Raw genomic sequence first — 24,129 nt, 5'->3', positions numbered from 1 at the left:
GCTTTATAGCCGAGGTAAGAAGTCAAGACGCCCGAAAATAGGAAACCTCTCAACCACAGGAGAGAATTTCTGCTACATCTATGTTCCACTACTCTCCTAAGCAATTCTGCTCACATGGAAGTCAAAGTTAAGGCAGTGGCCTAAAGGGATAGAGAAGGTGGGAACGGGAACAGAGCTCTTGTGTGTGTTCTGAGAACATGGTGAGAGCCAGGAGAGGGCCAGCAGTACAATGACAGTACAGTGACCCTACAGTGTGCAGCTGTCATCTGACTGCCCTGGGGCCAACCTGCTTACTCATCCTGCCCAGCAAACACCTCCTCAGACCCTCTTTACCTTCTTGCCAACTCCTTCCTGCACCTTTCCTCATCCATGGGCCCTGGCCAAGGACATGAGGTACAGACTGGCAGCTCCCCAGAGGAGGGCTGCCAAGAGTCTCAGCAACCAATACTGGCCCTCAGATTCTAAGGAGCTTAACAAATCCAACTAAATCAGGATGATCCTTCTCTGCATGAGACTTCGACCTCATCATTAGCCCCTGTTCTTCCTGAAGCAGCGAGGCCCCCTGCTAAATTCCTGCAGAAAAGCTCCCCTGCTTCCTAGAAAGAGCTATAAGCAAAGCCCACCAATGCTGTAAGCAAAAGGCACAGCCCCTCCCTGCCTAACCTCCCAACTGATCGACCACTTGCCTGGTTCTCAAAGGGATAAAAGGGCTCCTAGAAACAGACTAAGAAAAAACCTGAGAAAAAGCTATGGCCCCTTTCCTTCTATCTTCTCGGTGATGCCTCCATTCTCTCCCTTCCCCCCACCTGCACACACAACCCAGAGCCACTGCAAGCTTCAGTAACCTTAGATTAAGTTCCTTGTAAGTACCCAAACCAAGGTTCTCAAAAATATGAGCTTTCACCTGTAATCCCAGCACTTTGGGAGGCAGAGGCAGGAGTACTGTTTGAGCCCAGGAGTTCAAGACCAGCCTAGGCAACAAGTGAGACCCTGTCTTCACTAAAAATAAAAAATTAGCAGGGTGTGGTGATGCACACCTGTAGCCCCAGCTACTTTGGAGCCTGAGGTGGGAGGATCACTTGAGCCCAAGAGTCCAAGGCTGCAGCGAACTATAATCATGACCCTGCACTCCAGCCTGGGTGACAGCGTGAGACCCTGTCTTTATAAAAAAAAGAAAAGAAAAGAGTGCCAGGAAGGATTTTCTCAAGACTGTCCCATTCCCTACAAAATAGTAAACCTTTTCTCCTTCACTACTTTTATACACTTCACACCTTAGCTCTTTTCCATTTCAGCCCCAGGTCCAGAAAGCCCTTCAAGTAAAAATGTGGTGGGGATAGCGAGCCTGGTCAGGTGGAGAGGAACCAACATTTGTTTTGCTGGGAGGTCAGAGGATAGATGGGTGTTTTACAGGTACCCGTGAGGCTGAAATCTCTCTCAGCTAGCCACAGGAAAAGACGATTTTTTGTTGTTGCATAATAATCAGAAAAAAAGAACTTTTTCCATCTCTTCACTGTCCACTTATCATTCCCACATCCTCTTTCCCAACCTTCCTCCTCAAAGAAAGCCCTTTAAGTCTGCTTTTTCAACCTCAACCATATTTCAGTCCCTTTTCCTGCCAGATGGTCCTTCTCCACTTCAGTGCAGATCCTGCAGAAGTTGAAAGCTGGGTTTAAATACTTCCTGAAAGCCTGAATTGGAGTGAGGGCTTGTTAGGCAATTCCAGGCCAAAGGAAATCTGGTTGTTTCTCACATAGTTTTAAAAACCTAGACATGGCTGTTTCTGCCATTCTGGAAACTCAGCCTTTCAGCAAGTGGCTTATCCTAGCTCTGTCAAGACTATGGCACCTACTCTGCCCAATGTCTTGTCACCACTTGGAAAAAGAAGGCAGATTGGAAGCCTGATCCATAAAAAAAAACCCTGTTCCTGGGGACCAACCACTGCCCTCTTTCGCTCTGGCAAGGAGAACGTGGTGGGTCCTGCAATTGCAACCATCCAGAGGCCACAGTCCTATCCGACAGCAGCACCTTTGCTCTGGCCAGCCACATCTCACTGGATGACATTTCCTGCACATGCCAGGAATGTTCATGCCACCAAGCTTTTGTTCAACTAACTCCTTTGATCTTCAGTGTCCCCTGCCCCGCATTCTTTCTTAAATATCCAGTTCAAGTGTCAACTTCTTCCTGACTCTAAGTCTTGACCTCCTTCTCACCCTTCCCACACTCTCTGGTCTAGCTGAGCTCAACTTGACTGATGGCAAGATGCCTCCTCTGCTCTAGAAGAAACTTACCATCCACAAGCTGCACCTTCTCCAAGGAAGACTAGGAAATAATAAAAGCTAAAGGCACTGGGTAAAATCCTAATACCTCCGTTTTACCACAGATAGCTTAGGGGGACTACCCCACCTCTATAATGAGAACACAAAGACCAATGAGAAGCCATCTACAAAGAACAGTGGGTACTCAGAGCCCAGTGGTACTGGAAGTCTCCGGGCTGGGGTTTAGCTTTCCCTCCAGCTCTCAGCTTCAACACCTCCTCCCTCATCCTCACTCTTTTAGCTGCCTCTGCTTCTGATTTCACTAAGAACAGATCCTCAATGAGCTACACCCATCACATGTACTCCCTACCAGCATCATGGTTCCTGTCACCCCATCTATTCAAAACTCTCAAAACCATAGCTCCCATTACTAAAAGTAAAAGCCCAAATCTTTACAAGGACTTATAAAGCCCTCCATTGTCTGTGTCCCTTTTATATCTCTGGCCCCATTTCAACTACTCTTTCTCCCTCACTCTCTCCACTCTAGCCACACTGTCCACTTACCATGCGCTCAAACACACCAGGTGAGTTCCTACTCCAGGGCCTTTACACCTGCTGTACCCTGTAACTAGAACAGCCCTCCCTAGATAGGGTGAACAGCGGTTGGGCTCCACAGTCCAGGCCCATCTCTAGTCCCCTCTGGCCTTCCCAGTGAAGGGTCTAACCCACTTACAGCAACCACAACCACTCAGAAAATTCCAAAGGGGGCCTCCCCCTGTGAAAACCCAAACGATTCTGGGCAGGAGTGGCTTCAGTCCAATAACTCAACTAAAATTGCTCTCTGAAAAGCTTATAAGACCGCGCCCAGTGGCTCACGCCTGTAATCCCAGCACTTTGGGAGGCCGAGGCAGGTGGATCACCTGAGGTTGGGAGTTTGAGACCAGTCTGACCAACACAGAGAAATCTCATCTCTACTAAAAATACAAAATACAGCCAGGCATGGTGGCGCATGCCTGTAATCCCAGCTACTCGGGAGGCTGAGGCAGGAGAATCGCTTGAACCCGGGAAGCAGAGGTTGCGGTGAGCCAAGATCGCGCCATTGCACTCGAGCCTAGGCAACAAGAGTGAAACTCCATCTCAAAAAAATATATATATATATAATGGCTTTCCTATTATACACTGCAAAGGTACTTTCTCTGAGCTTAATGAATTCCAGCACCTTCCTTTCCTGATGCCTACTGTTTTGGACACTGCTGCTCAGCCCCCCCCCCCGAAACACTGTAATGTAATTGACTCTCAATCTAGAGCACCACCCCCCTGCCTCCCCAGAGTGTGAAAGATGTTTATGTTCATTAAAAGAGGACACAGGTTAAGAAAGGCTGGGAAGTAGTATAGGAAAACTAAAGAAAGAGAGAGAGGTGAGGGCATTTCATTTACCTATTTACTGGAACCCCTTGAGGGGACCTTCCCAGCCAGGCCCCCATGCTGCTGTGCCATGCTCTGGTCCTTGCCCTTGAGCAGCTCCCCACCCTGTCTGAGATGGATAAGTAAAGATTCTGGTACAATGTAACAAGAGCTGTGATAGAAGTATGAACACAGAGCTCTGGGAGAGAGGAGAAAGGCATCTAATCAGGTGGAAGGATGGATGCTGGGGAGGATTTCTAGAGGAGACAGGAAATTACACTGGGCTGAGTCTTGCAGGATTGGAAGAGATAAAGGCAGAAGAAAAAACAAGTAGAAGAAAAACCATGAGCAAAAGCCAAGATCTTGGAGCAAGTAGAAATTTCTTAGAAGGAAACAAAAAGTGATAACCATAATGAAAAACACTGACAAATTAGACTACATTAAATAAGAACTTTGTTCATTTAACAAATGCCATAAAGAGAGTGAAAAGCAAACCTACAGAGTGTAAGACAATATGCTCAGTAGACCATCCAACCAAGAACTCATATCCAGAATATATGAGGAACTTCTACAAATAAATAAAAAACAACTCAAAAGAAAAATGGCAAAAGAACAGAACAGATACTTCACCAGAGAGGATACCCAAACTGTGAAGAGATATATGAAAAGGTATCCAACTTCATTAGTCATCAACAAAATGCAAATTATAACTGAGATGTGATACTATTAACATACCCACTGGAATGGATAAAATGAAAAAGAAATACCTATTGTTGGCAAGGATGTGAAGCAACTGGAATTCTCAAACACTAACAGAGGAAGTGTAAATCAATACTACCACTTTGGAATAACGCTGGGTATCACAACTAAAACTAAATATAGGTATACCCCGTGACCCAGCAATTCCTTTCTTAGTTTTATACCCATCAGAAACGCATACACATGCGTATTAAAAGACAAGTATGAGAATGTGCATAACACCACCATTCATAATGGCTATAAACTAAAAACTCAAATGCTCATAATCAGAAGAAGAGAAGGTAAATTTTTGTATTTTACATAATGATTACTATACAGCAATGAGAATGAACATCTACAGCTACACACAACATGGATAAATCTCTCCATTATTCTGAATAAAAGAGCCAGAAACCAAAAATACACACTAGATGAGCCTATTTATAGAAAACAACAAAACCCAAAAATAAATCTATGCTATTAGAAGTCAGGAAGACTGGAGGGAGATTCTGGGATATTGATAATAGTCTGTTTCTTGATCTGAGTGTTGGTTACATGGGTTCGGTTGTAAAAATTTGTTGACTTGGATACATGTATATGTTCGTGTTGTATGATGTACTTCATTAAAAAGTTTTAATATAGCAAGCAGGACACAGAGCTCAGCAGATTTGGGAAAATTAGATCCACAGAGCAAAGTTATTAAGAAGCAGTTGAGAGGCCAGGTGCAGTGGCTCAAGCCTGGAATCCCAGCAGTTTGGGAGGCCGAGGTGGGTGGATCACTTGAGGTCAGAAGTTCGAGACCAGCCTGGCCAACACAGTGAAACCCCCGTCTCTACTAAAAATACAAAAATTGGCTGGGCATGAAGGCAGGTGCCTGTAATCCCAGCTACTCAGGAGGTTGAGGCACGAGAATCACTTGAACCTGGGAGGTGGAGGTTGCAGTGAGCCAAGATTGCGCCACTGCACTCCAGCCTGGGCAATAGAGCGAGAATCAGTCTCAAAAAAAAAAAAAAAAGGAAAAAAGAAGCAGTAGAGGGTAACTGTGGAACTGCAGATCTTAGATCATTAGGGCTCAATTTGCTTTTGGAGGAAAGCCCTTTTTTCCTCAAATTTGGAAGTAGGAGAAGAAAGCATACCTATATAGCCAGGCTCTGCTTGTTCTATGCATGTATTTAGCTTGTGTAATCTTAGTTACAACTACATGAAATAGATGCCATTATCTCTATTTTATGGATGAAGAAGCTGAGGCTGAAAGGTTAAGTAATTTGCCTAGCGTTTCATAAGTAGCAGAACCCAGAGTCTGGAAAGGTTGGCATGAGGCTCTAGAAGTGATACCAGAGCACATTAGTCCTTTGGTCTCTGTCACATCTTGTGGCAGGAAGCCACCCTCCATCCCAAGTACACCCCTGCAGCCCCTCTCTATCTGGATAAAGAATTAGAAAAGAGGCCGGGCATGGTGGCTCACACCGGTAATCCCAGCACTTTGGGAGGTCAGGAGTTCGAGACCAGCCTGACCAACATGGTGAAGCCCCATCTCTACTAAAACTACAAAAATTAGCTGGGCATGGTGTTGGGCACCTGTAATCCCAGCTACTCGGGAGGTTGAGGCAGGAGAATTGCTTGAATGTGGGAGGCAGAGGTTGCAGTAAGCTGAGATCGCACCATTGTACTCCAGCCTGAGTGACAAAGTGAGACTCTGTCTCAAAAAATAAAATATAAAAAAAAAATATTAGAAAAGGATATTAGCAGAAGGTCCAATGCCTGGCCCCTGAATTCTGGTTGTCAAAAATCCCATTTTTCTTTAAGCCGTCTAGTTCAGAGGGCTCTGAGTCAACAACAAATAAGCGTAAGAGATGCCTATCATCATTCTTCCCCATCTAGAGAAAGGGATTCACACACACAGCCCCTGGTCAAACAAAGACCTTCCCCCTAACAATGCAGTCTGCTAGAGCTGAGACTGCAGAGAAAGACAGTCTGTCCATCCACCTGCCCAACTCCTTTAAGGGCCATGATGACCACAGAACTTGCCTCTTCTTCCTCCTTTAAACAGAGCAAGTGCTGCTTGGCAGTTTCAGGTCTGTGCTTCACAGACTGTGTGCTGAGGTGCCCCAGAGCACCATGATGAACTCACAGGGATGCTGCTAAATATTTTAAATTTTTGAGGGAAACAGAGCAACACTCAACATTTGTTGAACACCCCATGAGTTCACAGCTTCAACAACAGACTGCATTACATTCTTTTTGATGACGTCATTTCTTTCTGAGGCTGGGTTTTCAGCAGTTGCTGTGATAAAAAGCCAGTACCGGCCGGGCGCGGTGGCTCAAGCCTGTAGTCCCAGCACTTTGGAAGGCCAAGACGGGCGGATCACGAGGTCAGGAGATTGAGACCATCCCAGCTAACACAGTGAAACCCCGTCTCTACTAAAAAGTACAAAAAACTAGCCGGGCGAGGTGGCGGGCGCCTGTAGTCCCAGCTACTTGGGAGGCTGAGGCAGGAGAATGGCGTGAACCCGGGAGGCGGAGCTTGCAGAGAGCTGAGATCTGGCCACTGCATTCCAGCCTGGGCGACAGAGCGAGACTCCGTCTCAAAAAAAAAAAAAAAAAAAAAAAAAAGCCAGTACCATGTGAAAAGCCATGTGGAACAGGAAATAAGGATGGCACTAATCAATCTGATTCCAAGGTCTGATATGCTACGCAGTACCTAGTACATTCCATTAGTAAGTAATTGTGGTTATTTAAGAATGGAATATAAATATTTTTCCTTTCAATTTCTGTATATCATTTTTTTTCAGATGGCTACTCAGATGTTAGGATATAAATACTTAATTGTTTAAACCTACTTAAGGCCAGGCATGGTGGCTCACCGCTGTAATCCCAGTACTTTGGGAGGCCAAGGCGGGTAGATTACCTGAGGTCAGGAGTTTGAGACCAGCCTGGCCAACATGATGAAACCCTATCTTTACTAAAAATACAAAAAATTAGCCAGGAGTGGTGGTGCTTACCTGTAGTCCCAGCTACTAGGGAGGCTGAGGCAGGAGGATCACTTGAACCCGGGAGGCGGAGGTTGCAGAGAGCCAACTGCACTCCAGCCTGGGTGACAGAGTGAGACTTCATACAAAAACAAACAAATAAACAAACAAACGAACCTACTTAAAAAAGAAAACTTAGGTATTTCTTTTGGGCTATGGACACTGTAAAAAAAAAAAATTACTGAAACACTAAGGCCCATGAACTAAGAAAGTCTGGGAGTCTCTGCAGCAGGTGTTTTTAAGTCTCTGTTCATGGAGCCAAGAAGAGTTCCCAGGGCAGGCCCAACCCAGCCCCAGAAGTGGGCAGGAGTCAACATTCAGGCCTGTGGCAGCACACTCAGGCTTCCCAGAGTGGCTGGTAGAACACCCCCTCTGCCTGCACAGCAGTGCCTGCACACCAGTTATCCCTCAGCCCAGGCGCCTGCACAACCGCATCAGCCTCACCCTAGGCTCCCAGGCTCCCCTCTGAACTCCCTCCCTGAAAAGCTCTACTCAGCTCCAACTTCATGAATAAAACCCAAAGCCAGCCCAGAAGCCTGCTGGCCAGCAGGGGCTTTCCACGCACACTCAGACTTGGGCAATGTCCATAAGCCAAATCATTAATCCAAAGAGACAGGGAGCGATAGGAACCAAAGAGAGTGCTTCCACTGACAGACCATCCACTGGAGGGTCAACTCAGGCTTTCTGGGTGAAGACCTGTATGAAATATCTTCTTTTTTCCCATGGGGTTTCTTGCCAGCTATACTCCTTCCCTCCATTCTTCCTTGAAGTCATAATCCTGTGTTGGTGACATCACAGTTGTTGACACAATAGCCAACTGTTGTGATGTCACAGGACTCAACTTTTGTCATTTTAGGTGGGGGTGCTGGGGTGGAGAATGTGACAGAGGACAAGAATACAGTTATAGAACTGCAATTCGTTTTTTCATGCTAATTTCCCTGGTAACGAAGGGCAGTGACTCAGAAAAGGAAAGGCAGCCTCTGGCAGCAAGGCTGTGTGTAGATTCGTCTATACCAAGGGAAGGATGGTGGGGAGGCAGGGAAGAGACAAAAGAAAAGAATTTCAAATTCCAGGATTGGCCAAATATGAAGATACTCTCAGTCTGGCCAAGTCCAGGCAGGACCTTCTCTTTCCCTCACCCATCGCCTGAGCCCAGAGTAAGGAGAGGCTCCAGGCTGGAACACTCCCTGGAAATGAATGTGTGGGAGGTGGTATTCTGTTGTGGACTCCAAACTGGCCGAGGGGCAGACTGTCAGTTTGGACTGCATGCTAAGGACAGTGGGCAGAATGGAGAGGGCACTCAGAAATGAAGCATGTCGCAGGAGAAATGGCGGAAGGAACCGAGGTTTACCTGGAGAAGAGAAGGCTGTGAGGGGGAGGCTGATCGCTGGCTTGGGAATCCGGAAAGGCTCTCGTGTGAAAAAGGGATTAGATGTGTTTTCTAGGGTCCCCCAAAGAGACCTCAGAAAATGAGAGACCCAGAGAGGCCAAAATGAGGAAGAAGTTTTAATTCTTAAATTCCATCTGGAGACTACAAATTCTTTTTAATTCCTTATTTCTCAATTACAGAATATGTTCCAGAGGACAAGGACTATGTTGTTCATCACAGTATTCCAGAACTTAAAAGGAACTGGCACATAATATTCGTCAAAAAAATGAACAAACGGGGCAATGACAATGGTCTTGTGAAGCTGCTGCTATTTACAGGGACTCACTCATTCCGCAAGTATTTTTTGCATCCCCTACCACACTCCACTCAGTTGCTGGGAATACCACAGTAAAGGCAGATAAGGTTAGTCCATTCCCTTGCCTTTGAGATGGGCATGGGTGGCACCTAAGGTCGCTTTCAATACTGAGATTCCTACATTCTTAGAGTTGACTAAAAAGTTTAAAACTGGGAGGAAAGAGTACCCCAAGGGCCACAGATTAACCCTTCCTTCTACTATCACCACTAGAGATCTGGTAATGAAGGGCGGTGACTCAGAAAAGGAATGGCAAGCCACTGGCAGCAAGGGTGTGTGTAGACTCATCTACACCAAGGGGAGTTGGGAGGACAGGGAGGGACAAAAGAAAGAGATTTAGATCGAGCTGTTGCTTCTTTCTGAGCTGGGAGAGGCCTCTCGGTGAGAAAGCACTGCCAGACCAGACCAGAGCAACCAGGCTGGGCACTTATTCAAGTACCCCTCCCTACCCGGAGACAAAGTGGGCTCCCTCAATCCAGCAATAAAATCTGTATGGCCCAGTTAGGTAATATACGGTATTATATATGACCTCACTTCCCTCAAGGATCTTTTATTTATTTATTTATTTATTTATTTATTATTGAGAGACTAGGTCTTGCTCTGTCTCCCAGGCTGGAGTGCAGTGACACAATAATAGCTCACTGCAGCCTCAAACTTGGGCTCAAGTGATCCTCTTGCCTCAGCCTCCAGAGTAGCTGGGACTACAGATGCGTGCCACCACAGCCAGCTAAGTCTTTTAATTTTCTGTAGAGATAGGGGTTTTGCTATTTTGCCCAGGCTGGTCTCAAACTCCTGGCCTTAAATGACCCTCCTGCCTCCCAAAATGCTGGCATTACAGGTGTGAGCAACCGTGCCTGGCCAAATGTGCTATTTTCTAATGTGGTTTGTAAACTGGTCAGGAAACAATTCCCAAACAGGAATCAAATCTACCATCAGGTGAGCAGACTCTTTTAACTGTGTAACTGCAGGTATGACTAGCAGGCTAGGCTATGGTCACAGCTTATACTTCCCCCTTTTCCCAAAGTCCTCAATCTCCCTGCAGGAAGCTTGGGGAATGTGCCTCCTGCCCTCTTCTGGACCTGCCAGCATGCTCACCAAGCACACTAAAGCCACCCACGTCACAGCTGACTCATGCCATTGCTCTCTGTAATGAGGTATGACATGTTTCTAAGCTCTTGTATATTTTCATATTTGTAGCCTACAATTAGGCATTTTTGAGGGATGTAGCTGACTAGGGGTTCTGTTCAGTGACCTATAATTATACACTCAGGCATCATGGTCAATCCAGGCAACCCTCAGGCCTGCAGGCACTGTGAGCTGCAACCTCATGGAGGAAGCCACTTGGCTCGAAGAAGCTCCAGAGAATACTGTAGAAATGTGGCTTAGAAGGGCCACACTGCCCCTCCTTGCAGCTCTTGGAGGCACTCCCCCTATGTCCCCTTTATCCCCCTTATCACTCACTGCCTGGCTCAGCAATGGCTGCCAAGCCCAAGTGCTGACACATTTGTGTATCTAGTGCCAGCAGAGGACCACTTTGAGGGACACAGTCTCCGTTGCCAAGGTAACAGCAATGTAAAGCAACCTCTTTTTTTTTTTTTTTTTTTTTGAGACAGAGTCTCATTTTGTCACCCAGGCTGGAGTGCAGTGGCACAATCTCAGCTCCCCACAACCTCCGCTTCCCAGGTTCAAGTGATTCTCGTGCCTCAGCCTCCTGAGTAGCTGGGATTACAGGCAAATACCACCACTCCCGTCCAATTTTTGTATTTTTAGTAGTGACAAGGCTGGTCTCGAACTCTTGACCTCAAGTAATCCACCCGCCTCGGCCTCCCAAAGTGCTGAGATTACAGGTGTGAACCACCACACCCGGTGGTTCTAAAAACTCCCATAAGTGTCTCATCTTAGAAAAAAGGGGTCACACACCCCCTGCTCATGGGACCCTGCAGTCAGCGGCTGTGCCTCTGCTCTGAGCCAGGCTTTCTGCCACCTGCTGCAGTGGCCCCACACTGATCCTAATCCTCCCCCATGCAAATGCCTACCGCCCAGCTTTACCACTATTTCCCTAGCTGGGGAAGAAGGGCTGGTTCAGCACAAAAAATCTGTCCCTTATGACATTTCACATATACATTTGGCTCCAATAAAACTCATTTATTGGGCCAAGTGCGGTAGCTCATGACTGTAGTCTCAGCACTGTGGGAGGCCGAGGCAGGCAGATCACCTGAACCCAGGAGTTCAAGACCAGCCTGGGTAACATAGTGAGGCTCCATCTCCACAAAACATAAAAAAGAAAGAAAGGGGCAAAAAAAGACTTCTTTATTTTTTTAACAGCGGCTCAAATCCTGGCATTTAATCAAAGAGATTGCCAGTAGCCCACCTTGTGTAGCTGTGAAGTGCAAATGTGGCCCATGCTCAGAGCAGCATCTGCATTAAGTACGAGCCCAGTATCTAAACTACAATTACTTTGCAAGTTTCCCTTCTTCCTCAATGCAAAGTACTTTAGAGTATACTTTTCAAAAACACTTTCTACCAATAAGCCCAAGAAGATTAAATGCAAAAGGTATCTTCTCCGTTTCACAAAAGAGGAGGCTGGGGCTCAGTAGGGCTAAGCGTCTTGCCCTCAGTTCACTCAATTAGTAAGAGTAGAACCAGGTCCAGAATTGCTCTGCAATCTTCATAAATCAACAATTAGTAGTCATTACTTCACAGAGACATTGTAAGGATAAATGAATTAACATATGTAAAGTGCCTGGTATACTGTCTGGCTCATAGTTAGGACTATGTTATCATTACTAACAGTATAATCACCACCACCCAGAATCCTCAATTCCAAAGCTACAGCTCTTTTCCTTCTATCCTGCTGTCATTTTGCAAAGACTGCTCAGAAAGTAGTTTCATCTCACCTTGAGTAAGTCCAGACCTAATCCCTATAGTCAGTCTATGGAACCCAGAACTCACTGGGCTTTCTTTTTTTTTTTTTTTTCTAATTTACTTTAAAAACCTTTTTATAAGCAGGGTCTTACTCTGTCACCCAGGCTGGAGTGCAGGGGCATCATTATAGCTACTGCAGCCCTGAACTCCTGGCTAAAATGATCCTCCTGCCTCAGCCTTCCCAAGTAGATGGGATGACAGGTGTGCACCACTGCACAGACTATCTTGCCACTCCACGAACGACTCCACACTTGTGTGCACAGGGAAGTACATACCCCACCTTTTCTGCCAGTCTGACACTCATCTCCTAGCCTCTCTGATGGCACTTATGCCATGTTAGACACCTTTCCGTAGTTTGCCCTGCCTGCAGTACATGACCTTCACTTAGATCCAACTCTTCATTCATTTAGTTTCTTTCTTCAACAATCATTTCACAAGCACCTACCCTTTACTAAGCCCCGTACTAGAGGCTTTTCCTTGAAAACTTATCAAATGAAATGTGCAGGAGCAGCGGGATGCACAAGGAATGGTGACAGCACGAAGGTGCCAGAAAGTAACCGTCAGCAGGCAGCACAAAAGATTTCTGAGGAGGCAAAGCTAAAATGGGTTTTAGAGCAACTAGAGTGCTCTCAGCAGACAAGGGGAGAAAAGGACATTCATTCCATGCTATGGGGAACAGTGTGTACACAGGGATACAAAGCAGAATCATATAGAGTATGGGGTATACAATCTCACAGTACAAGCATGCAGGGGCTGTGAGTGTGTGTGTGCGCACGTGTGTGCACATGTGTGTTACTGTGAGATAAGGAATATATATACACACATATTCCATATATATAATAATGAATATATATCTATATATAAGGAATATACACACACACACACATATATACACACACACACACACACACACACACACACACACACACATATACACACACACACATATACACACACACAGAGAGAGAGAGAGAGAGAGAGAGACAGCACCTTCTTCCCAGTTCCGGGCACAGCTTCAAAAACCCTTGGCATTTCCCAAGGGATGGGGGTGAGAGAAGCCTACTTTGTGATTTATAACAAGTCCCTCTACTACACCTGAATTTATGCTAATGAAGTGGCGATTTATTTCTTACGGTTCCAGAGGCTGGGAAGTCTTAAGATTGATGACTGACTCTGGCAGGCCTTCTTGCTGCATCATCCCATAGCAGAAAGGCAGCAGGGCACAACAGCACACACAAAAGAGAGAGAGGGCAGGAGGGGGCCGGACTTGTTTTTATCAGAAATGAACTCTAGCAATGACAGCATTAATCCATTCATGATTAATTGGGCCCTCATGGCCCAACCACTCTGAAGGGTCCTACCTCTTAATACCATCACAATGGCAATCAGATTTCAACATGAGTTTTGGAGGGGACATTCAAAACATGGCATGCTGACATAGTGAAACCTCCATAAATACCTGAAATTTCTGAATTCAGAGAGCTCCCAGGTTGGTGAACACATCAAGGTGCTGGGAGGGTGGTGCACCCTGAGAGGGAATGGAAGCTCTAAACATATACACACACACATACACCCCCTCCCAAAACTTTGCCCTATACATCTCTTCCATTTGGCTGTTCCTGGGTTGTATCCTTAATAATAAACTAATAGTAACATAATACTAATAGTAGGGTTAATAGTAAGTCAACTGTTTTTCTGAGTTCTATGAGCCGTTCTAGCAAATTACCAAACCTGAGGAGGGGGTTGTGGGAACCAATCCCTCCAACTTTACAGTGAGTTGGTCAAAAGTATGGGTGGCCCAGGCTTGTGATTAGCATCTGAAGTGGGAACAGTCTTGTCCCTACTTACTCTGTGGAGATTATGCTAGCTCCAGGTAGTGTCAAAATTGAATTAAATTGTAAGAAACCCCAGTTGGTGCCCAGCAAGTTTGGCAAGTTGGCCAATGCAAGAGAAAAAACCCCACACATTTGGTGTCAGGAGTGTTGTGAGTAGCAATGTATCATACTAATAGTAGAGTGAGTGTGACAGTGTGGGTGTGTGCATGAGACAGAAGGAAACTGAGAGAGAGGAAGAGAAATTAGATTAGATTAGATATGGGATGGTGCAAAATGAGGCTAGAAAGGCAGGGATAGGCCTTGAGTGCCATGACCAGGAGACACCTGGGCGGCTCCAGCGTTCCAGCAACCTTACACACTGAAGCCTCAAGGGCATCTCCCTCCAAACCGCCTGGGGGTGGGAGGCAGCTGGGACAACAAACATCAAGCCTGCCTTTCCAGGGGTGAGTGGCAATCCCGACTCCTTGGGTATGCTTACGGCACACCAATTTTCAATGCAAAATCCTTTAACAACTGTTTTCTCTCTCTTTCTGTCTTTCCTTCCCCTCCTTCTAAAGAAAAGCTGTTTATCCCTCTTCGCATTTCTGCCCAGCTCTGAGCCCTGAGTTTTAGTGCCAGTGCTTTTACACAAATCCAGCTTTACATCTTCAGTGAAATATAATTTCATAGGAATGTAACTCTGGAATGATCTCATTGAAAAAGCACATCCAGCAAAGGCCATGAACAGACTTTAGGCCAGCCCATTCACACCCAGAGCCAAGAAGATTGCAGACCCCTTTCCCTTAAATGGAGAATGTGCCTGGGACCCAAAGCAAAGCACACCAGCTACCTAAGGATATTCTCCTGCCTACAGCCAGCCAGCCAGCCTGCCTGCCTGCTTGCAGACCACGGCCAGGGCCCACAGCAGCGACCACCATGAGCCACTCTGGCACCATACAAGGACAGACTCAAGAGGGCATCCAAGCAAACAGGCCTCGCCGCAGAGACGTTGCCTCTGGCCCTCGGGAGGGCTCTGGCTCCATGCCATCAAACATCAACTGAAAATATTAACACTCCCCTGTCATAGCCCCATCGGAGACAGAAGAGTATCCAGAACTCCAGCTGCTAAAGATCCTCCCCACACCTACCTGCCTTCCTAACTCTCTGAAACCCAATTACCATCTGACCCTATTGAGAGAGAGTCAGAAAGTGGGGCATTTGACTCTGAAACTAGATGTCAAAGCCAGGCCCAGCCCAGTCCAGCAGAGCTGAGGCAGAGCAGAACTGGGGAAGAAATAATACAGTCTGATGGACGCTCAAATAATCCTGCTGAAAAAAAATCACCAAGTTGGAATCTCTGGAAAAAAAGTCCTCGTTCCAAATCTGTTCCCCACCCCCAATGAATTCTCATAAAATGGACCAGAAAAGGAGAAAAAAAAAAAAAACTTAATGGCTTGCAGGATCTATGGGAACTCTCTGTACTATCTTTGCAACTGTTCTGTAAATCTGAAACTATTCTAAAATGTAACATTTATGAAAAATAATGGCTTATCATGGTTTCCTCTGTAAGAAACAATGGGAAAAGCTTGATATTTGGGTATGAAACTCGGCCTCTACCAGCTATGAAGCTTTGGATGCGTTGCCTACCCTTTCTAAGCTTCAGTTTCCTCATCTGTAAAATGGAGACAACAGTTCCAACCATGAAGTGCTATTGTGCAGATTAAGTAAGATAGAGCATGCAAAGGACTTACCACTGCTAAAAGTGCTTTCTTGTCTGGGCAGCAGCAGTTTCTTCACTCAGTCAGCCTTCACGATGGGTTCTTGACAACTGCAGCTGGGGACCCTACCTCTACCCTTCAGCCCTACCTGTCTTTATGACTAGCAGCCTGTTCCAGAAACAGCAGGACACTTTAATCCCAAAGCACAGTAATCACCTGAAGGGCTGAAGGCTGCCTGACAGCAAGTTCTGACTAGTGAAAGCACATCTTTGTTGACAGAAACATGTTCTCCTTCCTGCCTTCCTTAGAATTCAATGTCACTGCCATTAGCTGAATGACTTTCCTAAGGGTTACAGGGATCCATCAGAAGGAATGCCAGAAGCTGACAGAGTTGGGCTTCTGACAGAGAGGAAATCTCAAAATTGTCACAGAAGATTCTTCCCCTTCAGTAGCACCACTACCATCCACCATCTCATCACCACCACCCCAACTCCTGGCTGTGCCCTGCTCCCCATCCTGGCCCCACATGAAGCTGGGCTGATAAACTACAAATCCACAAGTCAAGGGGCACAGCAAGTTCCCCAAAACCAAGACATATGTCTCAAGGCTGGGCAGGAAGTTGCCCCCAGGCCCTGAAGCCTGACCCCAGAGCCTCAGCCACCTTGCCTCTTTTCTACATGATGGTGTTACTTGCTTCTCTGGAGAGACTGAGCTGAGTGGGCAGTCTAGGAACCCCATCTAGGTCTTTTTTTTTTTTTTCATTTTTTTTTAAATTTTCACCTTTTTTTGAGACAGAGTCTCGTTCTGTTGCCTAGGCTGCAGTGCAATGGCGCGATCTTGGCTCACTGCAACTTCCACCTCCCAGGTTCATGCGACACTCCTGCCTCAGCCTCCTGAGTAGCCGGGATTACAGGGGCCCACCAACATGCCTGGCTAATTTTTGTATTTTCAACAGAGACGGGGTTTCACCATGTTGGCCAGGGTGGTTTCGAACTCCTGACCTCAAGTGATCTGCCCGCCTTGACCTCCCAAAGTACTGGGATTACAGACATAAGCCACTGTACCTGGCCCCCATCTGGGTCTTATAAGTGGATGGACTAGAGACCAAGGAAAGGAATCAGGTGAAGAAAGGTATAGCTGTGATACCGTGTTATCTCCTTGAAAATCACTGACAAGAATGTCAGATACTTAAAAAAAAAAAAAAACTCTCCCAAGACAAAGAAGAAGTCCAATCTCACCCTGAAAATTTACTGTCCAAATAAGGGAGCAGTCAGTGCTAGAACAGTCAGGCTGTTCCAATTCTGAAAAGCCCTGGGAGAGAGGCAGTTCCCGGGCTTCAGATTCCACTGACAGGTTATAACCCCTCGAAGCCACTAATGGGCACATTCTAGTGGCTAATTCCTCTGACCTTCCAGATGGCTGGGTTCGGGACACACCCCAGCCGAGGCCCAAGGACATCGGTTCCTGGCAGGGAGTATGCAAAATCTCAGCAGCTCCAACCAGACGAGGTAACAGTCCCATGCTCAAGGACGAGCTGCCAGAAGCAGGATCCAGGAGGAAGACGTCCTTGGAGCCATTTCTTCTTTAACCAAATAAGAGCCAAATATAGCCAAATATGAAGAAACAATGTCGTCTTCTTTGAAATGTTTCTCCAGTTTATCACCTCATACCTAGTTTACTGCAATGGTCTCTGGTTATACAGAAAGCACTTTATCCAGTGCCAGCCCATAGGAGGCACTATATAAATGTTAAACGGTATTACTGAATTACAAGCTCCCCTTTATTCTTCTACCTCCAGTCCTCTCTGCTCATAAGCGACAGACTAAGCATCCTGGAATGTCAGTATCATCATATCATTCTTCTGGGCTCCTTAACTGCCAATCACACCAGACTCAGGTTCCCTTAATTGGTTCAGACCTGCCCACACAGAGATACACAGACGTGCACATGCACATATGCACACAGACACACACACACACACACACACACACACACACACACACACACACACACACACACACCCCTACCTCTCTCCAGGCAGGATACCTTCTGCTCCAAACATGTCCACATGTCCATTTCTGCCCCATGTTTCTCGGCTCAAATCACTGGCAGCCTGGAGTGCTCTCCTTCCTCTCTGCTTATCCAATTCCTAGTATGTTCCCAGATCCAGGCCAAGGTCCCCTGAAGCTCAGGCTGAGAAGCCATTCAATCCACAAACAATGACCAAGCACCTGCCTTGTGCAAGACACTAGCCCAGCCACTGAGGACACAGGAAGGAAAACAACACAGTCCTACAGGCTCCTGACTGGTGGGAGGGGCTTCAACATGAACTGCCCTGCTCAGCTGAACCATGCAGGCGCAGAGTCAACCACCAGACATCACAGGCAGCCTGCTGTGACACTTGCAGAGGTAAGGTGAGGGAAGCGCATGAAACCCAGCTAGATGGGGTCTTCTTACCTCTCAAGACTCCAGTCTTTCAAAGAAGCCACCAGGGCCTAGTGGCTTAGAATATATTCTATTCTAAGAACCTTCATTCTCTGTGACCACCTTGGACTGCCCCATCTTGCTTTAGAATTTTATCAGCTAGGCTGGGTCCAGCCTCACTCAATAACAGCCATAGTCAACTACCTCTCCTTAGGGCCAGGCACAAAACGCACATCCCTGCTCTAAGCCAGGGAACAGAGAGACAATATCTCCTTAGGGGTTCCTAGACCTAATGCCACTTGACTACAGAGATGATGGGGGTCACATGGGAGCCAACCCTTAGGCCTCTCCAGGGAAAAAGGGTAATCTGCAATTCTCAGACCATAGAAGTAACTCCACCTTTCCCTCTCTTATTTAAGAAAGCTTATGAGAGAGTGGATGGGCTTGCTACTACTATAGGTATAATCTTGCATACCATCTAAATTATAAGAATAGGTAACCCATTTAAGTTTACTTTGGTCCTTTAACTCCTGTAGTAACAAATGCCATGTGATACCTGCCTCACATGTGATACATGCCTCTAATCCTAAACTGCTAGTGAGTTACAGTGCCTGGAGAGAAGCAGCTGCTGTGAGCTTCCAGTGTGCCGCCAACCCCCAGGCACCCCACCTTGGATAGCCAAGAGGGCTACCTGAGTAAAAACAAGATCCTAAGACAGATTTGTAAGCTCAAACCAGAGGGTAATCCTAATTCATTTCCCCCTGCTCAGGGGAGACAAATGCTGCTATATCAATGACTGGGGAAAAGGCCCACATAGTTTTCATGTCTCACCCTCAGACTGGAGTGGCGTCTCACTGTTTCCAGAAGATTGGAACTATTACTGACATGGTATTCATACGGATCAAGGGTACTTCCTGTTGGACATTCCTTAGGCCTATCACACATGGTCCAAGAAACCAGTAAGATGGAAAAGAGAGACCAGCTAAGCTACTCCAAACGCCCACACCATCAGATGATCATCCCAAGTGTCAGAGAATCTGTGAATCAAGTGCTCAAAGCTACGCACGTTGGGAGTGCTCTAAAATTCCCATCAATACAGTTATTATTTTTCCCAGAACCAGGAGAGGCTCTCTTGATGTAATCTTAGATACCAGGGAATATAATGTTCAATCCAGGGGAAAAAAAGAGAGAACACCTAACCCATCCCTACTTCTAATTCCAGCAGTAGAGACTCACAGTCTTCCTCATCATCCATCCTCCCTGTAATCTACCTGAAACTCAAGTCTCTGAATAAGCTTATCTCACATGTGACTTAGCTGTTGCTTTTTATAGCATGAACTATTCAGCCTCCTACTAAGACCATCTTTTCCAGAGAGGCTGAACGGGTCTCAGTCTCTACTAAAGAAGCTCACATCCTTCAGGAGCTTACCCCAAACAACAGTCACATATTTAGGCATGCTGGCTTGTACAGCTCAGGTCAGCCAGAAAGGCCACAACAGCTGCTGACCAGTACACCACATGTGAGCACTAACGGGGATCAATGAGTCAAGCCTTAAACAAAGGGCAGAATACAAGGAAAGAAGTTGCCATTGGCCCTTGGATCACCAGCAACTAGCTCGGAAGAGTCTGCCTGATGAGGACTGCATCCAGCCATAATGAGCACCTAGTCTTTGAAGCCTGTGGCATCCACACCGTATCACTTCCTATTGACTGCCTTCAGAGGGGCCTCCCACACAACCACCCCTTACACTACACCCATCTCCAAGGCTGGAGAGAACACCTAGGGCACATTATCTTGAGAGGCTTAGCTACACATTTTCAGTCTCCGTCCACATTCACCCTCCCCCCTGCCCCTGACAGCTCAAATATTCAGTCTCCACATATGTGTCTATGTGCCTGTGTGTCTGTGTTTTATTTATACTCCCCATGTCTGTTGTTAGCAACAGAAACAAAGTACTTTAAGGCAGAAAAGGCAAGTCTGCCAATTGGCTTGCTGCTCCCCGCCTGTTTCCAGCTCCGGGAAGGGCTGGTAAATGATCCTTCCAGCTCCAATCTACCATGTGTGCCTACAGCTCCCATGTACCCGGGGGCCGGGAGGCATGGTGCCAGTTTACCCCACATTAGTCACTGCTGCATGGGGTGCCGGCCATCACCTCTCTCTCTTCTTCACTGAAGGGCACACCCTGAACACCTGATTCTCTCACCTGCCTAAATGCTGATTTCTGTTGAAAGGCAGAGCTTCAGAAGCCAGAATTCGAGAAACCCATGGTAAAGATGAAAGGGAAGTGCCGCCCCAGACTCAGATTCTGGAGAACTAGCCCAGACTAAGTTTTACTTTCACATCCTTCCATTTCCACTTCAGTTTTTCTGCTACTGATAATCTTCCAAGTTCCAATAGCAGGCTCCCTAATAACATTGACAGTAATTATTGATCATCACTTTGTTTCAGCTGAGAGAACAAAACATGAGATGTGATTCTTGCATGTGAGGAGCTCACAGACAAATGTAGGGTGATGAGACACAACAGCAAACAATGCAAGTGTGGGACACAAACTAGAAAGACAGGACAATGGGGTGGTGGAGGGCACAGAGTAGCTCTGGACAGGGCTTCTGTAGGAGAGGAAATGTGAGCCAGGCTCTAAAGGACAAACAGTAGTTGGACAGAATGAGACACAAGACTGTTTGAGATGAAGAGTTAGACTATGACTCAAGGTCCCAAGGCAGAGAGAGCGGCAAATATCACACCCATAGTGTTTTTCTCACATTCAACTGAGGCTCAGCCCTAGTAGGTATGGAGGAAGGAAAGTGGCGTGACTTGGTAAAAATAAAACCCTCCCCTCTGGGTTACCATGCTCTCCAGTTCCTTTGCACCTACCTCTGCCAAGAGCATGTTCAGGGTTCCCTTCTTCTTCCCTTTTTTTTTTTTTTTTTTTTTTTTTTTGAGATGGAGTTTCATTCTTGTTGCCCAGGCTGCAGTACAATGGTGCAATCTCGGCTCACTGCAACCTCTACCTCCCGGGTTCAAGTGATTTTCCTGCCTCAGCCTCCTGAGTAGCTGGGATTACAGGCATGCACCACCACACCCGGCTAATATTTTGCATTTTCAGTAGAGACGGGGTTTCTCCATGTTGGTCAGGCTGATCTCGAACTCTTGACCTCAGGTGATCCGCCTGCCTCAGCCTCCCAAAGCGCTGGGATTACAGGCGTGAGCCACCGTGCCCAGCCAGGGTTTCCTTTTTCTGTGCTACTCCAAAATCCTCTCCCCTGCACGGCATGGAATGCAGCCAGCCTAACTCCCTAAACCCAAAAACATCCCATTGAAATTCCTGGTACTCAAGGCTCCTGCTCCCACAGTAGGACAAGCTTCAGGCTCCCCCAGGTGCAATGTGGGCCAGGAGCTTGAACTATTCCTCTGTTGGCCTGGGTCAAGCTGTGAGTCTGATTCTTTTCTCGCTAGAAAAGGAGAAGGGGGCAGTATGAAATTCTAAGTATGGTTCCTGGAAGCCATCTTTCCTCCTTCCATTCATACTTACAGTCATGAATTCAATCAGCTAATACACACCGAACACCAACCATGCATAAGCCAATATGCTTAGCACTGTTTGGGACACTAAATGCATCAGATATGGGTCCATCCTCAAGAAGCTTCCACTCTGTAGGGTGAATACAATAGACATATGAACCTCATAAATACTAGGAAGACTATTTTAAGTGCCATTAGAAAGATGAAATTAAGTGCCACTAGAGAGATGCCATTAGAGAGATACAATGTTGAAGCTTAGGTAGAAGGAGATTACTTCCAAATAAAGGATCAAGAACCCTTTACAGAGAGGGTGGCCCTTGTGCTAGGCCTAGAAGATCAAATGGCAAAAGAATACAGCGGTATTCCCAGACAGATGGAACTACATGCACAAGGACTTGGAGGCAGGAAAGCAGAAGACGTATGAAGGACAACAAAGTGTTTGTCAGTCTGATGGGAGTTTAATTCAAAGTAGACCAGGGAGAAAGAGAGTTGGAAAGACAGAGGCATGTCGGCTCTAAGAGGCCTTTGAGAGCCAAATTAGAGATCTTAGTTTTTCTCTGGGGAATCACAGAAGTTTTCTGAGAAAAGAATGATGGGGGGCCGGGCACGGTGGCTCAAGCCTGTAATCCCAGCACTTTGGGAGGCCGAGATGGGCGGATCACGAGGTCAGGAGATCGAGACCATCCTGGCTAACACAGTGAAACCCCGTCTCTACTAAAAAATACAAAAAACTAGCCGGGCGAGGTGGCGGGCGCCTGTAGTCCCAGCTATAGGGAGGCTGAGGCTGGAGAATGGCGCAAACCCGGGAGGCGGAGCTTGCAGTGAGCTGAGATCCGGCCACTGCACTCCAGCCTGGGCGACAGCGCGAGACTCCCTCTCAAAAAAAAAAAAAAAAAAAAAAGAAAAGAATGATGGGTCAGAGATTATGCTTCTGAAAGATGAAGCAAGACTCAGAGGTCTAGGGGCTATGGCAGAAAAATCTGTTCAAGTGGTCCACGAGGGCTGATGATCACAGGAGGGACAAGGGAGAGAGAGAACTGAGGTAAGTAGCAAGTGCAGGATGAGAATTCCCACCTTTGAGGTTCAGGCTGAACAGAAAAATCAGTAGGCAGTGGCCAGGGTGGCTAAGAGGCTACACAGGCAGAGAAAAGCTGGAGAGCCAGCTCTTGGAGGGGACAGTGAAGGAGTGGGAGGTGGAAACAGACAGGAGACTGGGGAAGGGAAGGGAACCTCCAAGTTCAGGATCCTAAAAGTGAAACTGCTCCAAGTGATAAAGCCAAAGGTACCCGAAGAGGAATGAAGACAAAGTCCTTAGAGTTGGAAGGACAGAGGGACTGTGAGGCCAGAGCATTGAGGGATTCTCAGTATGAATCCTCAAATCCTAATTTTGCCAAAAAGAGGACATATGAAGAAGGTTGTTAACAGTTAGCTTGAAGTCAATAGGCAGGTAAGGGCACCAAGAGTGAGCAGAGGAGGGACTAACTTCTCATGGGAAAGGCTGCCAGACAGGGCTTGGAAGCAACGTCGGGAGTTCAGAGCGAGAGTTGGGAGGAGGTGAGGTGGCTTCACTGGAGAGGGTCACAAGGAAAGTAAGATCTTCAGGGAAAAGCCAGTTTTTGGCTATACCAAAGAGGTAGGAATGTTCTAGGAAAAGGCACCAAAGAAGGGGCAATACCACTTTTTGTCTAGCACACTGGGAAAGATGATAAAACTATTCTCAGAGTCAGGCAGGGTGTAGCAAGCTGGGCACTCTCACACACTGTTGGGTGTTCTGTAAACCAGTACAATTTTTATGGAAAACATTTAGGAATACACACACACACATATCCTCACAAGGATAACCCATACAAAGTTAAAAGATAAGCCACAGACAGGATGAAAATAATTACAAAGCACATAACTGACAAGGAATTAAAAATCAGAATATATTAAGAACTCCTAAAGGAAAAAGACAAAAACCCAACTGAAAAATAAGTAAACGATATAAACAGAGAATTCAAAGAAAATAAAATATTGCTCAATCTCTTTGATAAACTGGGAAAATGAAAATTCTAGAAAATACTGAGAAGCATGGTATCTCCAAGTGTTAGCAAAAATAAGGGGAAATGAACACTTATATACATTGGTGGTAAACACATACAACTACTAATAGAGCGTAATCTGGAATTAGAAAAATTACAAAAATTAGAAAGACTTTAACCATTTCTCACTGCCATGTAATGGTGCATTGTACACCAGTTAAACTGAATGATTTTATATGTGAAAACTTTTTTAAAATGACCTTGAATGAAAAAAAATCAACCTGCAAAAGGCTGCCTGCAAGAATAGTACCATGTGTATTAAATTTTAAAACATAATACTATACATTATTTATGGACACATGTATGTAAAAGGATAAGATATGCACAGTAACGAGGCTTTTATCAGTATCAGGAGGAGGAAAGGACTGCAGAAAGCTTTAGTCACATTTGTCCAATATTTTTTCCTGAGCCTCCAAGCATGAGTACATATTTGTCAAATTTTTAAAAAATTTAAGTAACAGATCTGAAGCCAATAT

The 24,129-nt window shown here is 46.1% G+C and overlaps 1 protein-coding gene across 14 annotated transcripts in view; it reads right to left on the bottom strand.

Moving 5' to 3' along the window:
- DENND2B (DENN domain containing 2B) overlaps positions 1-24,129 on the bottom strand; it is a 117,992-nt gene that overhangs the window by 65,356 nt on the left and 28,507 nt on the right. For 3 of the 14 annotated variants that reach the window (XM_065528592.1, XM_074014399.1, XM_065528595.1), the window contains exon 1: positions 17,653-17,887. The exons of 10 other annotated variants lie outside the window; for them this stretch is intronic. In XM_065528592.1, the coding sequence (XP_065384664.1) occupies positions 17,653-17,687 (35 nt within the window). In that variant the 5' untranslated portion in view covers positions 17,688-17,887. Of the gene's footprint in view, positions 1-15,658; positions 15,791-17,652; positions 17,888-24,129 lie in introns of those variants that run through there. One more of the 14 variants, XM_065528593.1, reaches the window with a different exon arrangement.

Source organism: Macaca fascicularis, chromosome 14, assembly GCF_037993035.2.
Source record: "Macaca fascicularis isolate 582-1 chromosome 14, T2T-MFA8v1.1".
Classification (NCBI taxonomy): domain Eukaryota; kingdom Metazoa; phylum Chordata; class Mammalia; order Primates; family Cercopithecidae; genus Macaca; species Macaca fascicularis.
Note: the sequence above shows the minus strand (reverse complement) of the source record. Positions and strands in the feature narration are given on the sequence as shown.